The 17,771-nt window shown below is 38.3% G+C and overlaps 1 protein-coding gene across 3 annotated transcripts in view; it reads left to right on the forward strand.

The window, feature by feature from the left end:
• The first annotated feature begins 5,443 nt into the window (after positions 1-5,443).
• The window catches only part of VRK1 (VRK serine/threonine kinase 1), a 35,793-nt gene continuing 23,465 nt past the window's right edge, over positions 5,444-17,771 (forward strand). The window contains exons 1-3 of one of the 3 annotated variants that reach the window (XM_042047618.1): positions 5,444-5,551; positions 12,759-12,920; positions 14,391-14,446. In XM_042047618.1, coding sequence (XP_041903552.1) covers positions 12,764-12,920; positions 14,391-14,446 — 213 coding nt within the window. In that variant the 5' untranslated portion in view covers positions 5,444-5,551; positions 12,759-12,763. Of the gene's footprint in view, positions 5,552-6,030; positions 6,055-12,758; positions 12,921-14,390; positions 14,447-17,771 lie in introns of those variants that run through there. The other 2 variants (XM_042047620.1, XM_042047619.1) reach the window with 2 other exon arrangements.

The following is a 17,771-nucleotide window of genomic DNA, read 5'->3' on the forward strand; positions in this document are numbered from 1 at the left end:
AAAATTGAAATATTTCAAAATCTGATTGACAGCTTGATTACAATAATGCATGTGATTAAATTCAGGGTGTGCTAGTGTAATGAAGGAGGGAATGTCAGTGGTAATTAACCGTATTTTTGCTAAATTTTGTTGAGCATTTCTTGCTCTTAGGTTGGAGTACATTGAAACCAATGAGACACCTAGTGGTAGCACTTTTTTAAGAGTTTCTTAGTGCCATTTGAGATTGGGGAAAACCAGTTCTTATGCAAATCATATATTTTGTTACATGTCATGTAAATTTTATGTAGATTAGCATGGTCATGAGCACCAAAACCATGCAGTACAGCAGCATGAAAGGAAGGATTCCATGGTATGCTCAAGTATAGAACAGAAGTTCTGTAAGTACTTTTTTCTTCTCCAGACAGCCACTTCTGTATAATAAAGCTTGCCAGAAGACAGAAAAGTACGTATTGTAATGAATTGCAATGAATTGCAGTGGTTTATTTTTAATTTTCATTGTATTACATCTCCTTCCAGGAGACAGTCTGACTTCTGCCCCTTTTACTTTCTCAAAGAAAGTTTGTATGAGACAATTAATTCACCAAAAACCTATTTATATTAATATAGATTAACTTTTGATATTAAAAAAGGATGAAATATGCTAATTTTCATTAGCTTTTCATTATTTTTTTTTCTCTGAACAACATGCTCCTCAGATGAAAACTGCTGTCTCCAATCTTGTAAAAGATCTTAGGTATTTTAGCATGTTGTTTAGAAATAAAAATATTATCTAAATGATAAATTTTTAGTGCTCTCTCTCATGAAACTGACGGATAAATGCAGAGATGAGAAATCATTATTTCCTAGATTCAAATAATTCAAGGTGCCACACAGTATAATAGACTCAAAACTGTGTTCCTTCATGGGTCTGCTGATATCTGCTAGCCTTGATATTTTGCCTGCACATCTCTTGTACAAGTTTGACTGTCCTTTCAAATGTATCCCTTACAACAGCAAAATCCATTCCAGGCCAATATTCTTCCCTCGACCCAGATTTTATTCCCTTTCAACAGCCTGCAAACACTGACTTGTCAGAAACCAGGTTACCTATATTTGTTCTATTTTGGGGAGTGAGGAGACAGGGTAGAACAACTAACAAGGCTTTCGAATTTATTTGGTATTTACTGACTGTAATATCTTTGAACAAGTGTTATGTTTTCCTCTGTATCTGGGTAACATTCAGTAAACTTTGCTTCTTGGCAAGGTATAGATGGTAAAAATATACAAATAACATGCAATGTAATATAGTAAAGTGAAAGATAAATATATAAAGCTGGCACACTCATTTATTTTCTGTGAAAAGAAATGAAGAGATGGCTAGAGAAAGTAACAAGTACATGGTGATTCTTTATTTTTTCCCAACATACAAATACATTTTCCAAAAGTGTGCAGAAAGATGCTATTTTTTCTATCTTCAAGTAAAAGAGTTAACACTCCATTGTTTAAAAATCCACTGTAGAAAACATATGACAGCTTGCTGACCTTGGAAGTGATAGTGATGTCTTTAAGCAGTGGGAAATATGAAACTGTAGATAGGGAGTACAAGGCACAGAGCTCTCCCTGTTTGCATCAAAGAGGGTTTTAAAAAATATAACCTCATTCTTTTGTGCATTTTGCTGAAGACTAATCACCTTAAGAAATCACTATTTGATCAGTAAATCCACAGCTAAGTATAAGCTCACCTCATTCAAGAGATCTTTATCCCCTGAGCTACAAAGAATAGCAAATAATAAGTCTATAGAATTCTGGTTTCTTATTTAAATAGCATGTAGTGACAACACTACTATTTAGCAGAGAAGTGTTTGGAGGTATGCTAATGACCACAAGAAAATTTCAAACCTCCATAATGTGCTTTAATCACCAGCTGGAGATCAAAAGCCACCATGTGATTTTATACAGCATGGGCAGCTTCCAGAACTGCCTTACATGGAAAGAGATCAATGGTAAAATTGGTAGATACAGCAAAGCTTTGCAATAAAAGCGTTTTATGTATCTTGTTCAAAGTATTTAAGTGCCTTTTAGATCACTGATTGAACCATAGACATTATAAAGTGGAACCTTTTAATACCAAAATAAATTTGCAGAGTAAAATTCCATTACTGGAAAAAGCATTGCACTGCAACAGGACAGATAATAATTCTTTCACATGTAATGGAATATATGAAATGTTTGATGACAAACAGAAGTTCTTTGCATCATTACAGTTGGATCCTATGCACTGCTGTTTGTGTGCATGTGAGTGAATCTAAAGTGTAGGATATACAGTGCCCCCAGATAAAATGGATTTGTACCTATAAATATCACTCTAACTGGGATGGGCAAACACACTTCACAGTCAAGACAATTTAGTCATTTAAGTAGAGAAAAACCGCCCATGCATATGAGTTTGGACCTTGACCAAAGGAAACATAGAAATGCTTTAGAAACTCATGAAAGTCCTTTAATTTGGATTAATTTAATGCACTTCAAACAAGTCCTAGTCTTAGAAGCTTCAACTTATTTAAAATTATTTCCTTTAACAGCTTCAAATCATGTGTCTGTTAGCATCACAAAACCGCCAGAAAAAAAAGTGAGACTTCCAATGCATTTCACTGAGTAGCTTTTCTTCCACAGCATTTTCATCAATTCTTCTAATACTTCATCCGCCTTCCATTGAATTATTGGGTACTCTGTAGACACTGGATCTCTTCTACCCCATATTCCATTCCTCTCTTTAACAATTTAGCTACTTGGGGAATGAATACAGAGGATATTTTAAAAGAGCTGCAAGATTTAAAAAGATTTTTCCTGTCTCAGCATCTAATTTTTAATTTAAAATCTTTTGAAAAGCACAATTAATAATGTCTTTTTAATTCATAATATAGAATTAAGAGTCAAGAAAGCCAGGTCTTACCTGGAGATTTGTTACAAATTTCCTTTATCACTTCAAGCTAAACAAACTTTACACAGCATCTCTGTGTCTGATTCTTCATTTGTAATAAGGGGTAAATATTTATTTGCTGAAGTGATTCTTTATTAAGTTCTTTAGGAACTTGACCCTAACAAAAAACAATATTGTACATTCCTTTGGTGAGGAAAACTTAGATGACTGTGTTATCTCATGGGGAACTTTATAGACAGACATGTAGTAACTGCATTGAGCAAATAAATTGTCTCATCAAATGGAGTAAGTATTCAAAATAATAGTTTCTTATTCCCTGCATTCTGGAGGAATTAATAAACAAAAACTTAAATTTATTCCCAAAAAATAAAAAAAATTAGTCTAACTTGTAAAGACACCTGGAAAGACTGGCAAAACCAGTTTTATTCCTATCTACCTTTTAACAGCACTCAGACACAATCGCATGTTGTACTGGTCTCCTGAAATACACACAAGCTCTGAGGTTACTGGGCACATTACTTTAAATTCTCTTGAAATGCATATTAATGGTAAACAAGACAACTCTAGCGTGCCATACTGCTATTCTCAGAGAATAGTGATTACTCTCTTGAAGTTTGATAAAAGCACATTAAGTGAAAAAAGCCACAACCTTCATTTAATTTACATAACCTCTTTCCTCTGAGGAAAATAGTGTGAAATGTGAATGGGAGGACAAAAAGAAAGTTTGCAGTAAACGCATTTTTCCCTTAGTGTAAGTATATTCCCACTGCAGGATAACAAGTGGATATGATGGGAAGTATAATTCCTTGTACACCCCAGCCAGTGCTCTGTGGGTGCATGGCAAAAAAAGGTGCTGAATCAAAAACTTTCTCCTTGGAATGTGATCATACCACTGTTCTTTTTCAGACTGTTTACAGACCCTGACCACAAGGATTTTATCAAAACCTTTTGTGGTCTAGCCATTCATGAGGTCTGCAATTTGAAGAAAATACTGTGATGATTTTTTGGTACAATAACCTTAATCTCTACTCCAATCTGTGGTCCTCAAACCCCAGTTAGGACAGCTGAGTGTCGTGCACGTGTACTCTTTTTTCGAGTATCCGTGGTGACACAGTCTCCCTGTTCATTTTGTAACTGTCTCCTAATTTTTTTTAAATTATGTTTTTTTTGTGTTTTTAAAGCATTGTGTGTAGTATGACAAGATGTTTGAGCAATGCATAAGCATTTTTCTCCTCATTTTGCAAAGTAGAAAAATAAAGAAGATTGCAGAAAGAGAACACATGCTGGAATTAAAAGACATTTAATTCTACAATTTTTGGAAGAACAGTAATGTGAAGATCATTGACTTTGGAACTTGAATACTACATTCTATTAAATTAAAATGTGATTGATGTGTAGAAGTGGAATATTTATTAAATTCCTCCTTTAATTTTCTCTATCAGCATCTTAAAATGGTTTCATGATTCCAGTAATTCAATACTAAAGAGGAAGGTAATGCAATGAAACGCTATCATGCCTGGTAGTGTTTTTCACTTAGTTCAAACAAACTTTTGGTCCTTCCTATGAACAGTAATACCCTAGAACATTCAGAACAGTTCAGATTCTTGAACATCTCTAATAGTACCTAGTATTTCAGGAATACATTTCTATTGTTCTTAATGTAGCCCAGTTTTTCAAGGTAATCTATATAAGGACTGTCACGATGAACATGCTACAGAATGATAGTTCTTTGTTTGAAGCTATTTAGTACCATTAAAACTGCAGCATGTGAAGACGGTGGCCATGAAAACATAATGCCCTTTTAAAGGTTTGAAACACCCAGTAAATAAACAAAACAAATCAATTGTCCTTTTATTTTCCTGCCCCATCCCCTGAATTCCCTGTCTTGCCGTGTCTTTCGTATTCTGCATCTGTCTCTCACTTCACAGCTTGGCAGAATCAGGTGCAGCTGTGCGGACATTTGTATCTGACAACGAAAGGAGGAGGAATCACTGTCCCTGAAGGTGTTTAAGGAAAGGCTGGAAATGGCACTTAATGCCATGGTCTAGTTCACCTGGTGGTGTTCGGTCATAGGTTGAATTCGATCATCTTTTCTAACCTAATTGATTCTGTGGTATCAGCTTGACAAAGGCCTTCCCAAACGTACTACAGCGTAAGACACCAAGGTTTCTTATAACGCTCAAAATTTTTTTCACTGAAAGCTGTGAAGCATTGGAACAAGCCGCCCAGGGCAGTGGTAGAGTGACCACTCCCGGAAATGTTCTACAAACACGTGGATGTGGCACTTGGGCACGGTTTTCAGGTGAAAACGGGTCTAAAATCTTTTACAACCCGAACGGTTCCGTAACGCTAAAAACTTCAGCTCTTGGCCCACCGCGGGCCGCGGTGCCTGCTGGGAAGTGTAGTCCTTGTCCGCCCCTCCTGTGGCCCTTTGCTGCGCCTACGGACTACACTTCCCATCAGGTATCGCGACCAGGGAGGGACGGGGGCGGAGGGCCGCGCTCGGCGGACCAATGGGCGCGGGTGATGCTGGGAGGTGGTGCCGGGGCGGGCGGGCCGCTTGGGGCCGCGGGCAGTGCGGGAATTTCGGACCGGGAGGAAGGAGCGGCGCCGGGCCCGCTCGCGCAGGAGGTACTTGGAGCCAGCGGCTGCCTCTGGGGTGCAGTTGTTTGGGATTTTTTTTTTTTTTGGAGGCGAGTTTTGAGGCGTTGTTTCGTATCCCCTTCGCCGTGCCGATCGTCACCGGCTCTTCTGGCGTATTGCGGGCCGGTTTTCCCGCTTCCCTCGCGGAGGAGGCCGATGGTACCGCCTGGGCCCGCTCGGGCCTTGTTTCTCCCCAGGCGTAGGGAAGGCTCCTTCTCTTCTCTTCTCTCTCCTGGCCCAGCCCGTGGCGCTGGAGGCCTCTTTCTGGGCCGGCAGGGAGGGAGAGAACGGGGGCAGGTGGGGCAGAGCTCCCTCAGTTTCACCCTTGAGGTATGGGGACTCCTCCCTTTCCCCGCCTTCCCGGGCTGTGGGCTCTAAAGCTGCCTTCGGTGGCAGCGGCCTAAGTTGTTTTCCTTCGTGTTTCTTTTTTTTGTAGCGCTAAGGCGAGGTGGAGGAGGCTGAGTAAAAGCTATACTCTGTGCCACTTAGAGGTTTGTCACCTTCAGGATCATCCCGGTGTGCCATCACCTTGGTTGGGAGGCGTTCCTGAGTTTTGTCTTGAAGTAAACTTTTTTTTAAAATACAGGCCTACAGATTACAAAAGTATGCGATTTTAGGATCAGGAAAGGCTTGTTGTGTAAGAATTGGGCTAAGCTGGTTTCTGTCATTGTGGTTTTTCTTCACGTCCTGTTTCTTGCTATTTAACTTCCTTGTTTAAGACTTAAGGAGTTGCAGGCAGGGTGAATTGTGTTGTTCTCAATTTGTGCTTAAGCACTTTAAAGGCTTTTATTAATTTAAAGGGAATCCATGGGCCCTTTTTATGGCTAACAAAAATACAGAAGGTGTTGTGAAGCTTCCTGTAACTATTACTGTGTCAAAGGGTTTGAGCCTTCCTCTGTAGGAATAAAGTCCACTAAATTCTTGGGGATAACCCCCAAATGAGGCAGGATTCCTGATGAACTTCAGAGCTGCTGCTTTTTATACAGTGTGCCAAATTATCAAAAAACTTTTAAGTGTCTCACATGTATTTTAGGTATTTGCAGTCGGTATAGAGGTGAGGTGATTGGGAGTGACATGATTTGGTACCTTACAATGCTCACTGTTTTTTATTGCGATAACTGAGTGATGTTTAGGATTTTCAGGAGAACCTTAAATGACCTTAAAATAACTTTAAAAGAAGGTAATGGATTTTGAGAAGGCAATTTTAAATTAGTAACACAGTAATTGCTCTTGTAAATGGCTGTTTCCTACCTCTGAACAACCTGCATTCTGAAATACTGTCATATTGGTCTGTTTAGCAAAAAAAGGAAAAAAAGGCATTGCCTTGCTCCAGTATGGTGCTGTTGTGATTATGTGTTTCTCAGTAATTGTGGTACATCAATGGCATTTATTAATTTGTCTAAAAAGATTTTTTTGTTGTATTTCTTGGGGAAAGAACCTTAGTGCCTCTTCTTCCGTAAGTGCCATTAATTATCAGGTGTCTTAATGGTCAGGAACTTCGATTGGAGAAGTCTTCACAGACGTAACACAATGACAGACCAGTCACAGGATGTCTGATTTATGCAAGAAAGTCTTTGTTCACGGTCTACCTTGCTTAGTGTGACAAGTCACTGACACATCAGTTATTTTTTGTGAGATCCCTCCTATGAAACAGTTCTACAGTATTCAGAAGTCTTAAAGTGTCATGTTCTTTTTTCCCCACTCCTTGAGCAAAAATTTAGTTTTGTTTTCTCCTTGTCTTAATTTTGTTTTTTTTTTTTCAGGCAGACATAGATCTTGCTTTGATTAATGAACAGTTTTAATGATACATAGATTTCAGGTCATGCTGGAACTACCTGCTCATCTGGGAGCACAGGTCATCAGCATGCCTTCTCTGGGTTGACAATGAAAACAGGTCCTACTAAGACAGACAGCTGTAAAAATTACATTTTCCAGAAAATAAAAGAGGAAGAACAGGAAGAAATCAGTTTCATGTGACACACAGCAGAAATACTTCCTTCAAAAAAATTTGTTTTGTATTCATTTCAGAGTTTTGTTGATAATGAATGGCAACAAGAATTGAGAAGTGGCTATTCATATTTATTCTAAGAGTTCAAGTATTGCTCAAGTAGCAACCATTGCAGACAACATTTGTAAAGATAACACCACTGATACGCAGACAATTTTGCATCAATAGTGCTATCTCAAGTACAGTGTATTCTGTTTCTTCCAAGATGTTTTATTAGGTAGAGGCTTTTGTAGTACTAAGAGGCTTTTGGAGAGAGTTTAGACAAATAGACTTCTGTTATTCATACTTCTTAGTAGGAAAACCTTTGTTTTGAGCACATTGTAGCAACATAAAATGCTGCTGTTTACAATCATGCACCTTGAAAATTGTTCTTGTCAGGCACCTTAGCTAAGTAGGGTCAGGTCTGACACTTGAATGATAGTACAGTACTTGACATCCATGGCACTGTTTCCAAGGACTTTAGCATGATTGCAGGAACTAATGAATTAAACTTCACAATACCTGTGGGTAGAAAATATTTCCTTTTGTTGATGAGAAGAAGTATTGAGAGGAAAGTTTAAGATTTTTTTTTCTTTTTGAAGGGGTAGTGGTGGTGAATTTTTAAAGTGATTTTAGGGAGAAGTAGATGGCTTTATTCCAGTTGTGCAATGTACAGAAGACATCTCTATGTTATGTTTGTTGGTGCCTAAGTTTCCTGACAAACCCCTCATGTTTACTGTGGGTTGAAAAGCACATAGAAAGATAGAATTTGCACTAAATTTTAATTGTCTTTTTTCATTTTTTATCATGTTTTTTTTTTTTTTCCTAGTTCTGTATTTTCATGTAGAAAATTTCTGCTGTGTCCAGGTGTCTTTGGTTTCAATTAACGGAAGATATTTGAATGGATTTATCCAAATAAATGTGAAAGCATGTGCAGCCATTGCTTAAATATTTCCTTGGATAACAGCTTTTTTGCAAGAGAGTGAGTGCTTAGTATTGTGCATGCTGCCCATTGCAAGCGATCAGTGTTTGGCACCTATGGCCTGCTGATAGTTTGACCAACTTGTAAGTAGGCACAGTGCCATGTTAACAGATGGGTATGAATACAGACAGCCAAGAAACCATGTATGTGTATCTAGTGTATTTGTTAAGGGCAGGGTTCCCAGCTGGGGACGTTCAAACTTATGTCCATTTTGAATTTTTGCTTTTATGGATAAAGGAAGTTGTCATTAACAATTTTTTAAAAAAATAAATACCTTCAGGCGTACAATTATTGACCATGTTAAACAAAATAAGCGGGGGTGTGGAAGAAGAGGGAAGCACCAGCTCTTCCTTTGATACTCTTGAGAAGCTATTTTAAGTAAATTTAATTCCCTTTTAAGCGAGGCTGCTATCGAGTCTCACTGTGAATGTCAAAGATGTGGAGTGTATCAATAGGTTTGTTTCACAGGCCTGCTAGCTTTATTGTAAGAGAGGCTACACATTTTTCTTTTACGGGCAACAATCTGTCCAGCAGTCAAGCACCTAAGCGTGTCTGTCCAAGTCTTGCCCGAATTATTTGTAATGACTCAGAGATCAAGGGGGTGCAGTCCTTCAAGCCCTCTGCATGATTCTTACATTGACAATAAGTTGTTTCTTAGCTTGAGGACAGCATGCTCATTTTGGATATGTTTTGGTATCCTTTAGATGACAGTGTGTGTGATCTTGTCCCACATCTGAGTCACTGGGCAGTGATGCTGATTTTTGCACTTTCTTTTTCACTTTATCTGAGTCAGCCTTGGGGCTCCAGACTTCTGGTTTATTTCATTACCACTTCTAATAATTTCAGTCTCCCCTTTGTTTTAATCCATTTCCTGATTTGGATGTCCTGTGAAGCTGCTTAAAGGTCTGCAGTGATCTTTTTGGCCTGCTCTTGTAAGTGATGTCAACACGTAGCCTTTTATACCACTCTGTTCTTTCTGTCACTTTGACACCATTGCTTTCTCACTGGTATGGTCTTATCTGAGCTGGCTGGAATTGTCTTTGGTACCTGAAAGTCTCATTTTTCTCCCGAGAAAATCTGGAGGAAGGATCTTCCTTCAAGACAGTAAACTATGTATCACTTGAAGATTAAAAAAAAAAGAAAGACAAAGGGATGTAGAGAGGAGTTTCTTGGAGATTGTGGATAATGATGTGGGTAAAGCTAGTCTTAAAATTTATGTGTAAAATGTGTGTTGATTGTAGGGAAGAATGTTACTGTATAGAAGGGGAAATATGGAAAAGTAATGCAGAATTAAAACATCCTATTTTGTAATAATGAGGAAGCTTGTGCAATGTAGGTGTTGATAAATACCAGTATTTTCCTGTGATGTATTTCATAAAAGTGCTTTGTTGAAGTTACTCATTTAGATATGAGTACGATATTCAGAAGGTATTCAGATGTGGTTCTATGACATGAAGATACTTCTCAGATCAACAAAGACACTGAAAAAGTAGAACTTTGGCCTGTAATGATGCACCTTCTTTTCTGCATTTATTCCTGTATTGAGTGACTGTGGTGTCTGGAGACTGCTTGCTGCCAGAGTCCATTACTCTCTGACTAGGTTACTTTAGATGTTCAGTGTATAAATGATGTAATATTTAGTATTAAACTTATTATTTGAAGATATTTGATGCTATGGGAGATTTCTGATTTAGGAGAATGATACAAAATATGCTGAAAACAAGGTAATTGTGACACTTGGCAAAATACAGCAATTGCAATGCACAGTTCAGTCACAGAACTCTTGTGATTCTCATTACTGGTCTCTGTAATATGTTCACTGTCACGATGCTGGTGTCCCCAGCCACCGGGAAGGAATATTTGGATTGCAACCAGTCCAAGCCCATTGTTCTTTCGAAGTTATTTTCCTAGTTATTAGTTTTTGCATGCTTGTATTGGACTCAGCCTCCTATTCACTGCCCCCAAGATGGCCTGGCTAATCTCGGGAGACATTTACACCTCCATTTGATCCACTTAGCAATTCTGAGCTCCACTCAACTGTCATTTAGCTGCTTTCCTAAAACAAAGGCCACCCACTGGCCCCCTTTGTGTTGCGCTCCTGTGAGTTCCTTTGCATTATTGCCAGAGATCCGTGGGCACATCACCATTCTCCATCTCCACGGAGTGTTTTATCCACTGTTGGGCTTTATTCTGTCACATTCCACCTCGAGGGGTTTGGTCAGTTACAGCTGCAGACTTGAGTATTAGTGGACAGAAGAACATTTTCAGGCAACTTGACAGTTATTCTTGTCTTTAGTAAGTAGAGAAGTGGTTATGGGCTTCTCTCTTCAGTTGCTATTTGGGTGACAGTCATTTTTTGAGGAAGAAAATTTGCTGAATGTACCCAGTTTTGTAGGAGGGGGAGTGCTTTTGGAATAGTTGTCACAGTTACGCAGTTTTCTATTTGGGAAACTAAAATCCTAGAGGAACATTAGAAATGAAGGAGGAAAACTGATGCCGAATAACTGAGTTTGCCTTAGGGTTATTGTATTGAGTAGCTAGACTACTATGAAAAAGTTATTTTGCTATCCAAAAACTTCCCAAATTGTGTATTAATATTGCTTCCTACTTCCAGCAAAATAATAAAATCCCACCAATCAGAATGGTATCTTTCAGAAAATAAATGTGACTTGTTTGTATGACATTTATCTGCATAAGGTAGAGGGAAAGCTCAGTGTTTTGTAAAACAATTTATGAAGGCCTTTCATGTAAAGAGACCTAGTGCACTCTTTGCTGTGTCATGGCTGCATTTGCAGTAATTTCTTTTAGTGCAGCAAAGTCTGGCTCTACTAAAACCTCAAAACACTTGCTCAAAACGAGGCCTTCTGCCAAGAAGGACTTGAAGGTGACGGTGGATGAGAAGCTGTACGTGAGCCATCAAGCAGCTCAGAAAACCAGGTGTATCCTGTGCTGCCATCCAAAGCAGCAGGGCAAGGGAGGGGGTTCTGCCCCTCTGCCCTGCTCTGGTGAGACTCCATCTGCAGTGCTGCATGCAGCTGTGGGGTCCTCAGCACAGGAAGGACATGGACCTGTTGGAGCAAGTCCAGAGGAGGGACACAAAGATGATTAGAGGAATTGAACACTTCTGTTATGAAAGGCTGAGAGAGTTGGGATTATTCAGCCTGGAGAAGAGAAGTCTCCAGGAAGACCTTTTTGCAGCCTTTCAGTACTTGCAGGGGGCTGTAAGAAAGATGGGGACAAACCTTTTAGCGGGGCTTTTTGCAATGGGACAAGGAGTAATTGTTCTCAGCTCAAAAAAAGAAAATTTAGAATAGGTAGAAGTTAGAAATTTTTACAATGAGGCTGGTGAAACAGTAGAACAGGTTGCCCAGGGAGGTGGTAGGTGCCTCATACCTGGAAACATTCAAGTTTAGATTGGACGTGGCTCTGGGCAGCTTGATCTGGTTTGAAGATGCCCCTGCTCATTGCAGAAGGACTAGATGACATTGAAAAGGTTCTTTGCAATACACAATATGATACGATTCTATGATTCAGTTTGGCAGAAGAGGTGTATTCTAGTGGGCTGTTATTTCTGCAAATATTGCTTATCTGAAACCGGGGGTTGTGAGAAGGCAGCAGTAATACTTTCACACTTGGGATCTCAAAATAGGTATTTATGTGCTAGTTTTTGTGATGACCTATTCAATGCTGCCCTGTAAACAATAACCAGACTTTCATTATTTTTTTCTTGCAGTTATATAGGAGAAAAAATAATTAATTGTTTGAATGACTTTTTATTTTTTACAGGTAAGGGGAATTCCTCATATTACTACTGAAGACTTGCAGTTTTTCAATATGCATGTTTAACTTCAGGAGAACTGATGAGCTTTATTTCATAAGTTTACTTTTTTCTAAGTTTAGACCTATGATTGGTTGTCATTGATTGAATATGATAGATTCTGAGGTTTTTTTTAGCATGTATTATACAAGGTCTTGTAATAGGTTTCTCTTGTGAAGATTTTTGCTGTCAAATTTTTTGTGATGCCTGGAAAAATTAGTTGTTTCTCACTTAGAATTCATGCCAATGAAACTGCTTCCTGCATTTATTTTCAAGTATCTTTGTAGTAATAAATTATAACTTAAACAACCCATTCTTTTTTGTGCTTCTAACAGATTTTTATGTAAAATAAGTGGGATCAACATGTAACCTATTTTTTTTTATTTTTTCTTCCCTTCACTTTCTCTAGGGAAAATGCCAAATAATAAGAAAACTGCTGGAAAAAGAGCCCCTGCAAAGAGGAAACTTGCTGAAGTGTTTGGTCTGGGGGAGGTTCTTGCAGATACATCAAGAAAAGAATGGAAATTAGGTGCCCCTATAGGGCAGGGAGGCTTTGGACGCCTATACCTTGGTAAGTGTAGCTATCTTTGATAATGCTTTACAGTGGAGAGTGAGATGTTTATCCCTATTCAAAACAATGAAAAGTTAACCCTAAGTTAGAAATATGAAGTGTCTTCACGTGATCTTTTTTACTAGAACCTTAGCTTGGGTCATGGTGTTGGAAAAAAATCTTGAAAATAGATAAATGGTCATTTTAAATACTAGTTTTATGAGTTTCCAGTGGTAGTTCATTCTTTTTAAAAATCAAAATCTTTGTTACTTTTTAGCCATGGAAAGGATAGTTTAGTATTTATTTAAATTTGAATTTTGGTCTGGCTGAAAGACTGGATTTTTGCATGAGTGTCTTTATAATGATGAATTCTGAACTGAAACTGTCAGTGCATATTATCTGGAGGGTACTGGTCAGCCAGTATTTGGACTGGTTTAGACTTTGGTATTGCATTTACTTTTCCATTGCCTTGTGAACTTTTGGCATGCCATATCCTTTTTTTAATGTGACCAATGCTAAAAACAAATCAAAGAACTTACAGTTTAAAGCCTCAGTTCAGGTCTTGTTTTGCAATACTATTACAAGGAAAACTTTTTAAAGTCAATAGTGTTCCATACTTAGTACCTCTTTTACTTGGACACATGAACAGATAAGAGAGGTCTTGAGACTTCTCTGCTTGATTGCCCCTAGTCATTTTTCAAACAGTTTTGAAGGGATGAAAGTTAATGTGATCATTATAATATGGTCTTCCTCATCTTGGGGAAAAGGTTGCACTGGATTCATACTGAGTTGGAAAACAGGAAAAAAATCTGTCCTGCTTTTAAAATGAACAGACTGCAGCATAAGTGGGTTAAGGAGAAAAACAGGACCAGTGGGTGGCTTTTTGCCAGAGAAGCTTTCAACTACTTACTCAGCCTCGCTCAATGAGCTATTAAATTTACTGGAGTTCCAACTCTCGAATTCCTGCTTTGTTCAAGCCAAAGCTTGCTCTCTGCTTCCCCATCATTTACAGAACGCTGTGACCCTGACTGTTCCTGTACTTTATACTTGCCTAACTTGATGTTCTTCATATCTGTGTCTTTTGTCACAAATACCAACAACTTAGTAGCAACAGAAAGTCACCTTTGGATACGTGACATGGCAACATGAAATTTATTTTTCTTTATGTCCACCAATCTGTATGTTTATAATAGTCCTAGAAAGCAAAAGGAATACTATTGAGTAGGAAAAAGTTATTGGATAATAAAAATGAACTCATTCATTTAGTAAACTGCCTGTACTCCTCAAACAGAAGGGAGAATGCAAGAATGCAATATCCATATACAGTAGCCTTCACATATAGAGTGATTTTCTTACCAAAGGCTAAGGTACTGGTCTATGTTCTTGTCAGTACTTAGTTACTTTGTTGTACGTTTGTCCATCCTGCATAGCAAGTGTACGCTTTGTGACAGTTTCCTTTCCTATTACTAATGAAAGCTTCCTTTTTAACAGCTGATGTTAATTCTTCAAAGGCGGTTGGCAGTGATGCCCCTTATGTTGCAAAAGTGGTAAGAGAGCATTTGAATTTTTACTTCACAACTTGAAAATATTTGTTCTAGAATAGAATGTATAATTTAAAACAACTTCTGAAAATAATGCATTGCAAAGTACTATTTAAAATAAAAGTGTGGGGATACAGAGAAATGCTGCTGAGAATTGGGACTCCTGTGTATGAGGAACATCATTATGGAATATCAGTGGAATTGAAAAAGATCCATGAGATGGATCAGATTCTCTGTCATTTGCTTCCTATAAACAGCACAGTTATCACCAAGTGAATGAAATCTGTCTAGCTTTTGGAGAATTTCTGTGATTCAGCGGCGAGTCTCTGTGAACTGTTGCTCACCACTGGATGTTGGTAAACTGACAGATGGCTCATGAGTAGAAACAGCAAAACTTTGATTCCTGAGGTCTCCACAAAGTCCTTTAAATGTTTTTTCATAACCCACATACATGTTCTAATTGCTATTGAATTAAAATATCACTGACACGATTTTTTAACCTAATGATTAGAGAGAAGAAAAAGCACTGTTGATAGCTCATTTTTAGCCCATTGTAGCAAATCAGCAAATTCTTTCTATTACTTGAAATATTCTTACAGTTTTAGTCTAAAAAAAGAGTTATTTACTTGGATTTGGCTAGTTTTCTTCCTAAGGTATAAAGTATTTTTTCTTAAATTTTGCCAGAGTATTTTGTATAGGTCTGGTAAGATCTTGCAAAGTCTTAGTGAAAAAACAGGGAGTATGGGAATAGCCATAGGAGATCCAGACCCTTCATTATCTTGGTGGCACTTCTGCTCCTGCAATAAAAGTAAATACCAGAAAACTGTACAAGAGCTTCACAGTGTGAAAGATTAGTATTTCAGCACAGTTCAGAACTGCACTGTTTTAACATTTTATTTGTAAAACTACATAATGATACTGAAGTGTCTTGCTGCAGTATCTAGCCACTTTGTATCTATGTTAGTGCTTTTAACATTTGTTCCTGAAACTATAAGGTTAGGTTAAATTAGAGTAAAATACATTTTGGTTAGTATGTGCCTTTAATCTTGGTATTTACATCTGCTGACTAAGGGGAAATTTTAGAATACTGGTTTTGATACTGTTCCACCCCAAGGTGCAGTTTGTGATGACCCTCCCTCCGAAGTGTTGTCTCTCACTGAAAAAAGCAGCGCTTGCTGCGCAAATATCAGACTGCCACACTTTCAACATCAGCCTGCTGCTGCTGCCTTAGGTGTTCGTGGGCAGCAATTGCAGACAGACCAGGAGCCCCAGCCTGCAGCTGTGTGGTGGCAACCTGTGTTAGTATGTTCAGCCTGTACTGTTGAGGATGGGGTGTCCATCGTACTGGAGATGTGGCCTGTTTTAGAGGCAGACATTGAGACCAGCAGCAGTGGTTTGCCTGTGAGAGGCAGTGGCTTCTAATTACTGGCTCCTGCTGAGTTTGGACTGATCAGGAAGCAGAGCACCATTTAACTTTCATGGAAGAATCTGGTTTGACTTGCTGTGAAAATCATCAGATATTCATTACTTTATGCTGTGTGTAATTCCCGTCCCCCTCTTTTCCTGAGTTTGAAACCTGTCCATCTGCTTCTCTCCACTTTTGAATATAAGGGTTGCCCCAACTTTTGGGTTGCTCCTATGCTAGATTCACTTTGTTGCAGCATTTTGTAAATACCTCCATTGCTAATATCCCAGATGACTACTCACTTTTAATTTGCCTTTCGTAATTTTGTCTTTATGGCAGTAAAGAATAGCCCCAGTCTTTGTGCTAGCCTCACAAATGACCCATAACATATTATGCCTCTACAGTCTAGTAGAACACAACTACAGATAAGAGCCCATTTTCTGGTGCCTGGGTGGTTGCTAGTTTTTCTATCAGCTGGAGCAAAGTGGTTAACAGCTTTGAACAATTATTAGTATTTAACAAAATATGTGCTTCTATAAGTAATGTTCTTCAAATAAAGGTATTAAAGCAGGATGGAAATTGGCTTAGTCTTTGACATGTCCTCATAGTATTGATGTCTGAGCAGTATGAAATGGATCACAGCTTTTATTAAAAAAAAAAGCGCTTTTTAACATGTGGACCTTTCAGATGTCATTGTTCAGGAGTGGATGCAGGGCTTAATTACATTTCATGACATTTCTGACTGAAAAAGATCAGAATTCTTAAAACACTACTTGAAATTTGTTGGGTTTTGACATGTACTCTATAATCAATCTTTCATTATGTTATCTTCTTGAATAAGAGTTTAATTTCAGTTTTATAAGTCATGTGTTTAGAATGACCCTGGGCATAAAGCTGTAGAAATTTGTTTGCACTCCTTCTGGATTATTATGGCAAATATTGGACATTGTGTAAGCTTTTTTAGCGTCACATATGCATTTATTTATCTGTAGGTAGAATTAATGGTACTATGGGAAAACACGTTCATAGTTAACTTTAAGATCTGGTATATGGCTAAATCATTTATCCATTCTCCAAGTATGAAAAGACAGCAGATTTTTCTTTCTGACCAGAGAAAGATACATCTCTTTTTCAGCACTGAGACATAAATTTTTGTGGAATAATTTATTTATAGATAAATACTGTATGAATTTTTAACACCTAATTTTTTGCTGTATTTTAGTAGGAAAACAACGTTGTTCAAACCTGTGTAAATGGAATGAAAATTGTATATAAGAATTCATATTCTAATAAGTTAGGGTATTAATAGATTCTGTTACGTAGGATCAAGTGAATAGGTCAAGTAATGTGTGTTCGAGATAGCTGCCATAGAAGAATTCAGCTATTTAACCCTTCTTTTCTGCGTATATAATCTCAGTATTTCTAATTTGTTGTACATTGTGGATAAATAAACGAACTGTGAAAGTTAATGTGCAGGTACCAAAGTTTGTCTGTGTTGATCAATTGATCTGACTGTCTTTGGTTTTGTTACTTCTTCCTGGTTCCTTCTCACAAGGAGATGCCAGAAAGCTGTCTTGGCTCCGTTGTTTATCAGGGCAGTGCTGCTGAGAAAGTGAGGTGGAGATAGGCTGTAGCTTTGTAATGAAGTGTCCAGGCGCAGGAGTGGTGCCCAGCTGGTGGTATCTGCTCCCAGCGTGTCCCTGTCCAGCTGTGCCTCCGAGCCCTCACATCAGTGCACCAAAGCCCGCGGTCAGGGGCGCATTTGAGCTCTGCCTTGCTCCGGTGAGATGAGAACAGCAGCGAGCCTCTCTTAGCTCAGTGCTACAGCCTGGCCTTTAGCAATTTGCTGGATCACTACATCTGCATTTAAAAGCCAAGATTAAACACATTTAAGATTGATGTGTATCTAATGTCATGTGATTGTAT

Source organism: Corvus kubaryi, unplaced genomic scaffold, assembly GCF_017639235.1.
Source record: "Corvus kubaryi isolate FWS band 111438036 unplaced genomic scaffold, C.kubaryi_AGA036_p1.0 66, whole genome shotgun sequence".
In the NCBI taxonomy this organism is placed as follows: Eukaryota; Metazoa; Chordata; class Aves; order Passeriformes; family Corvidae; genus Corvus; species Corvus kubaryi.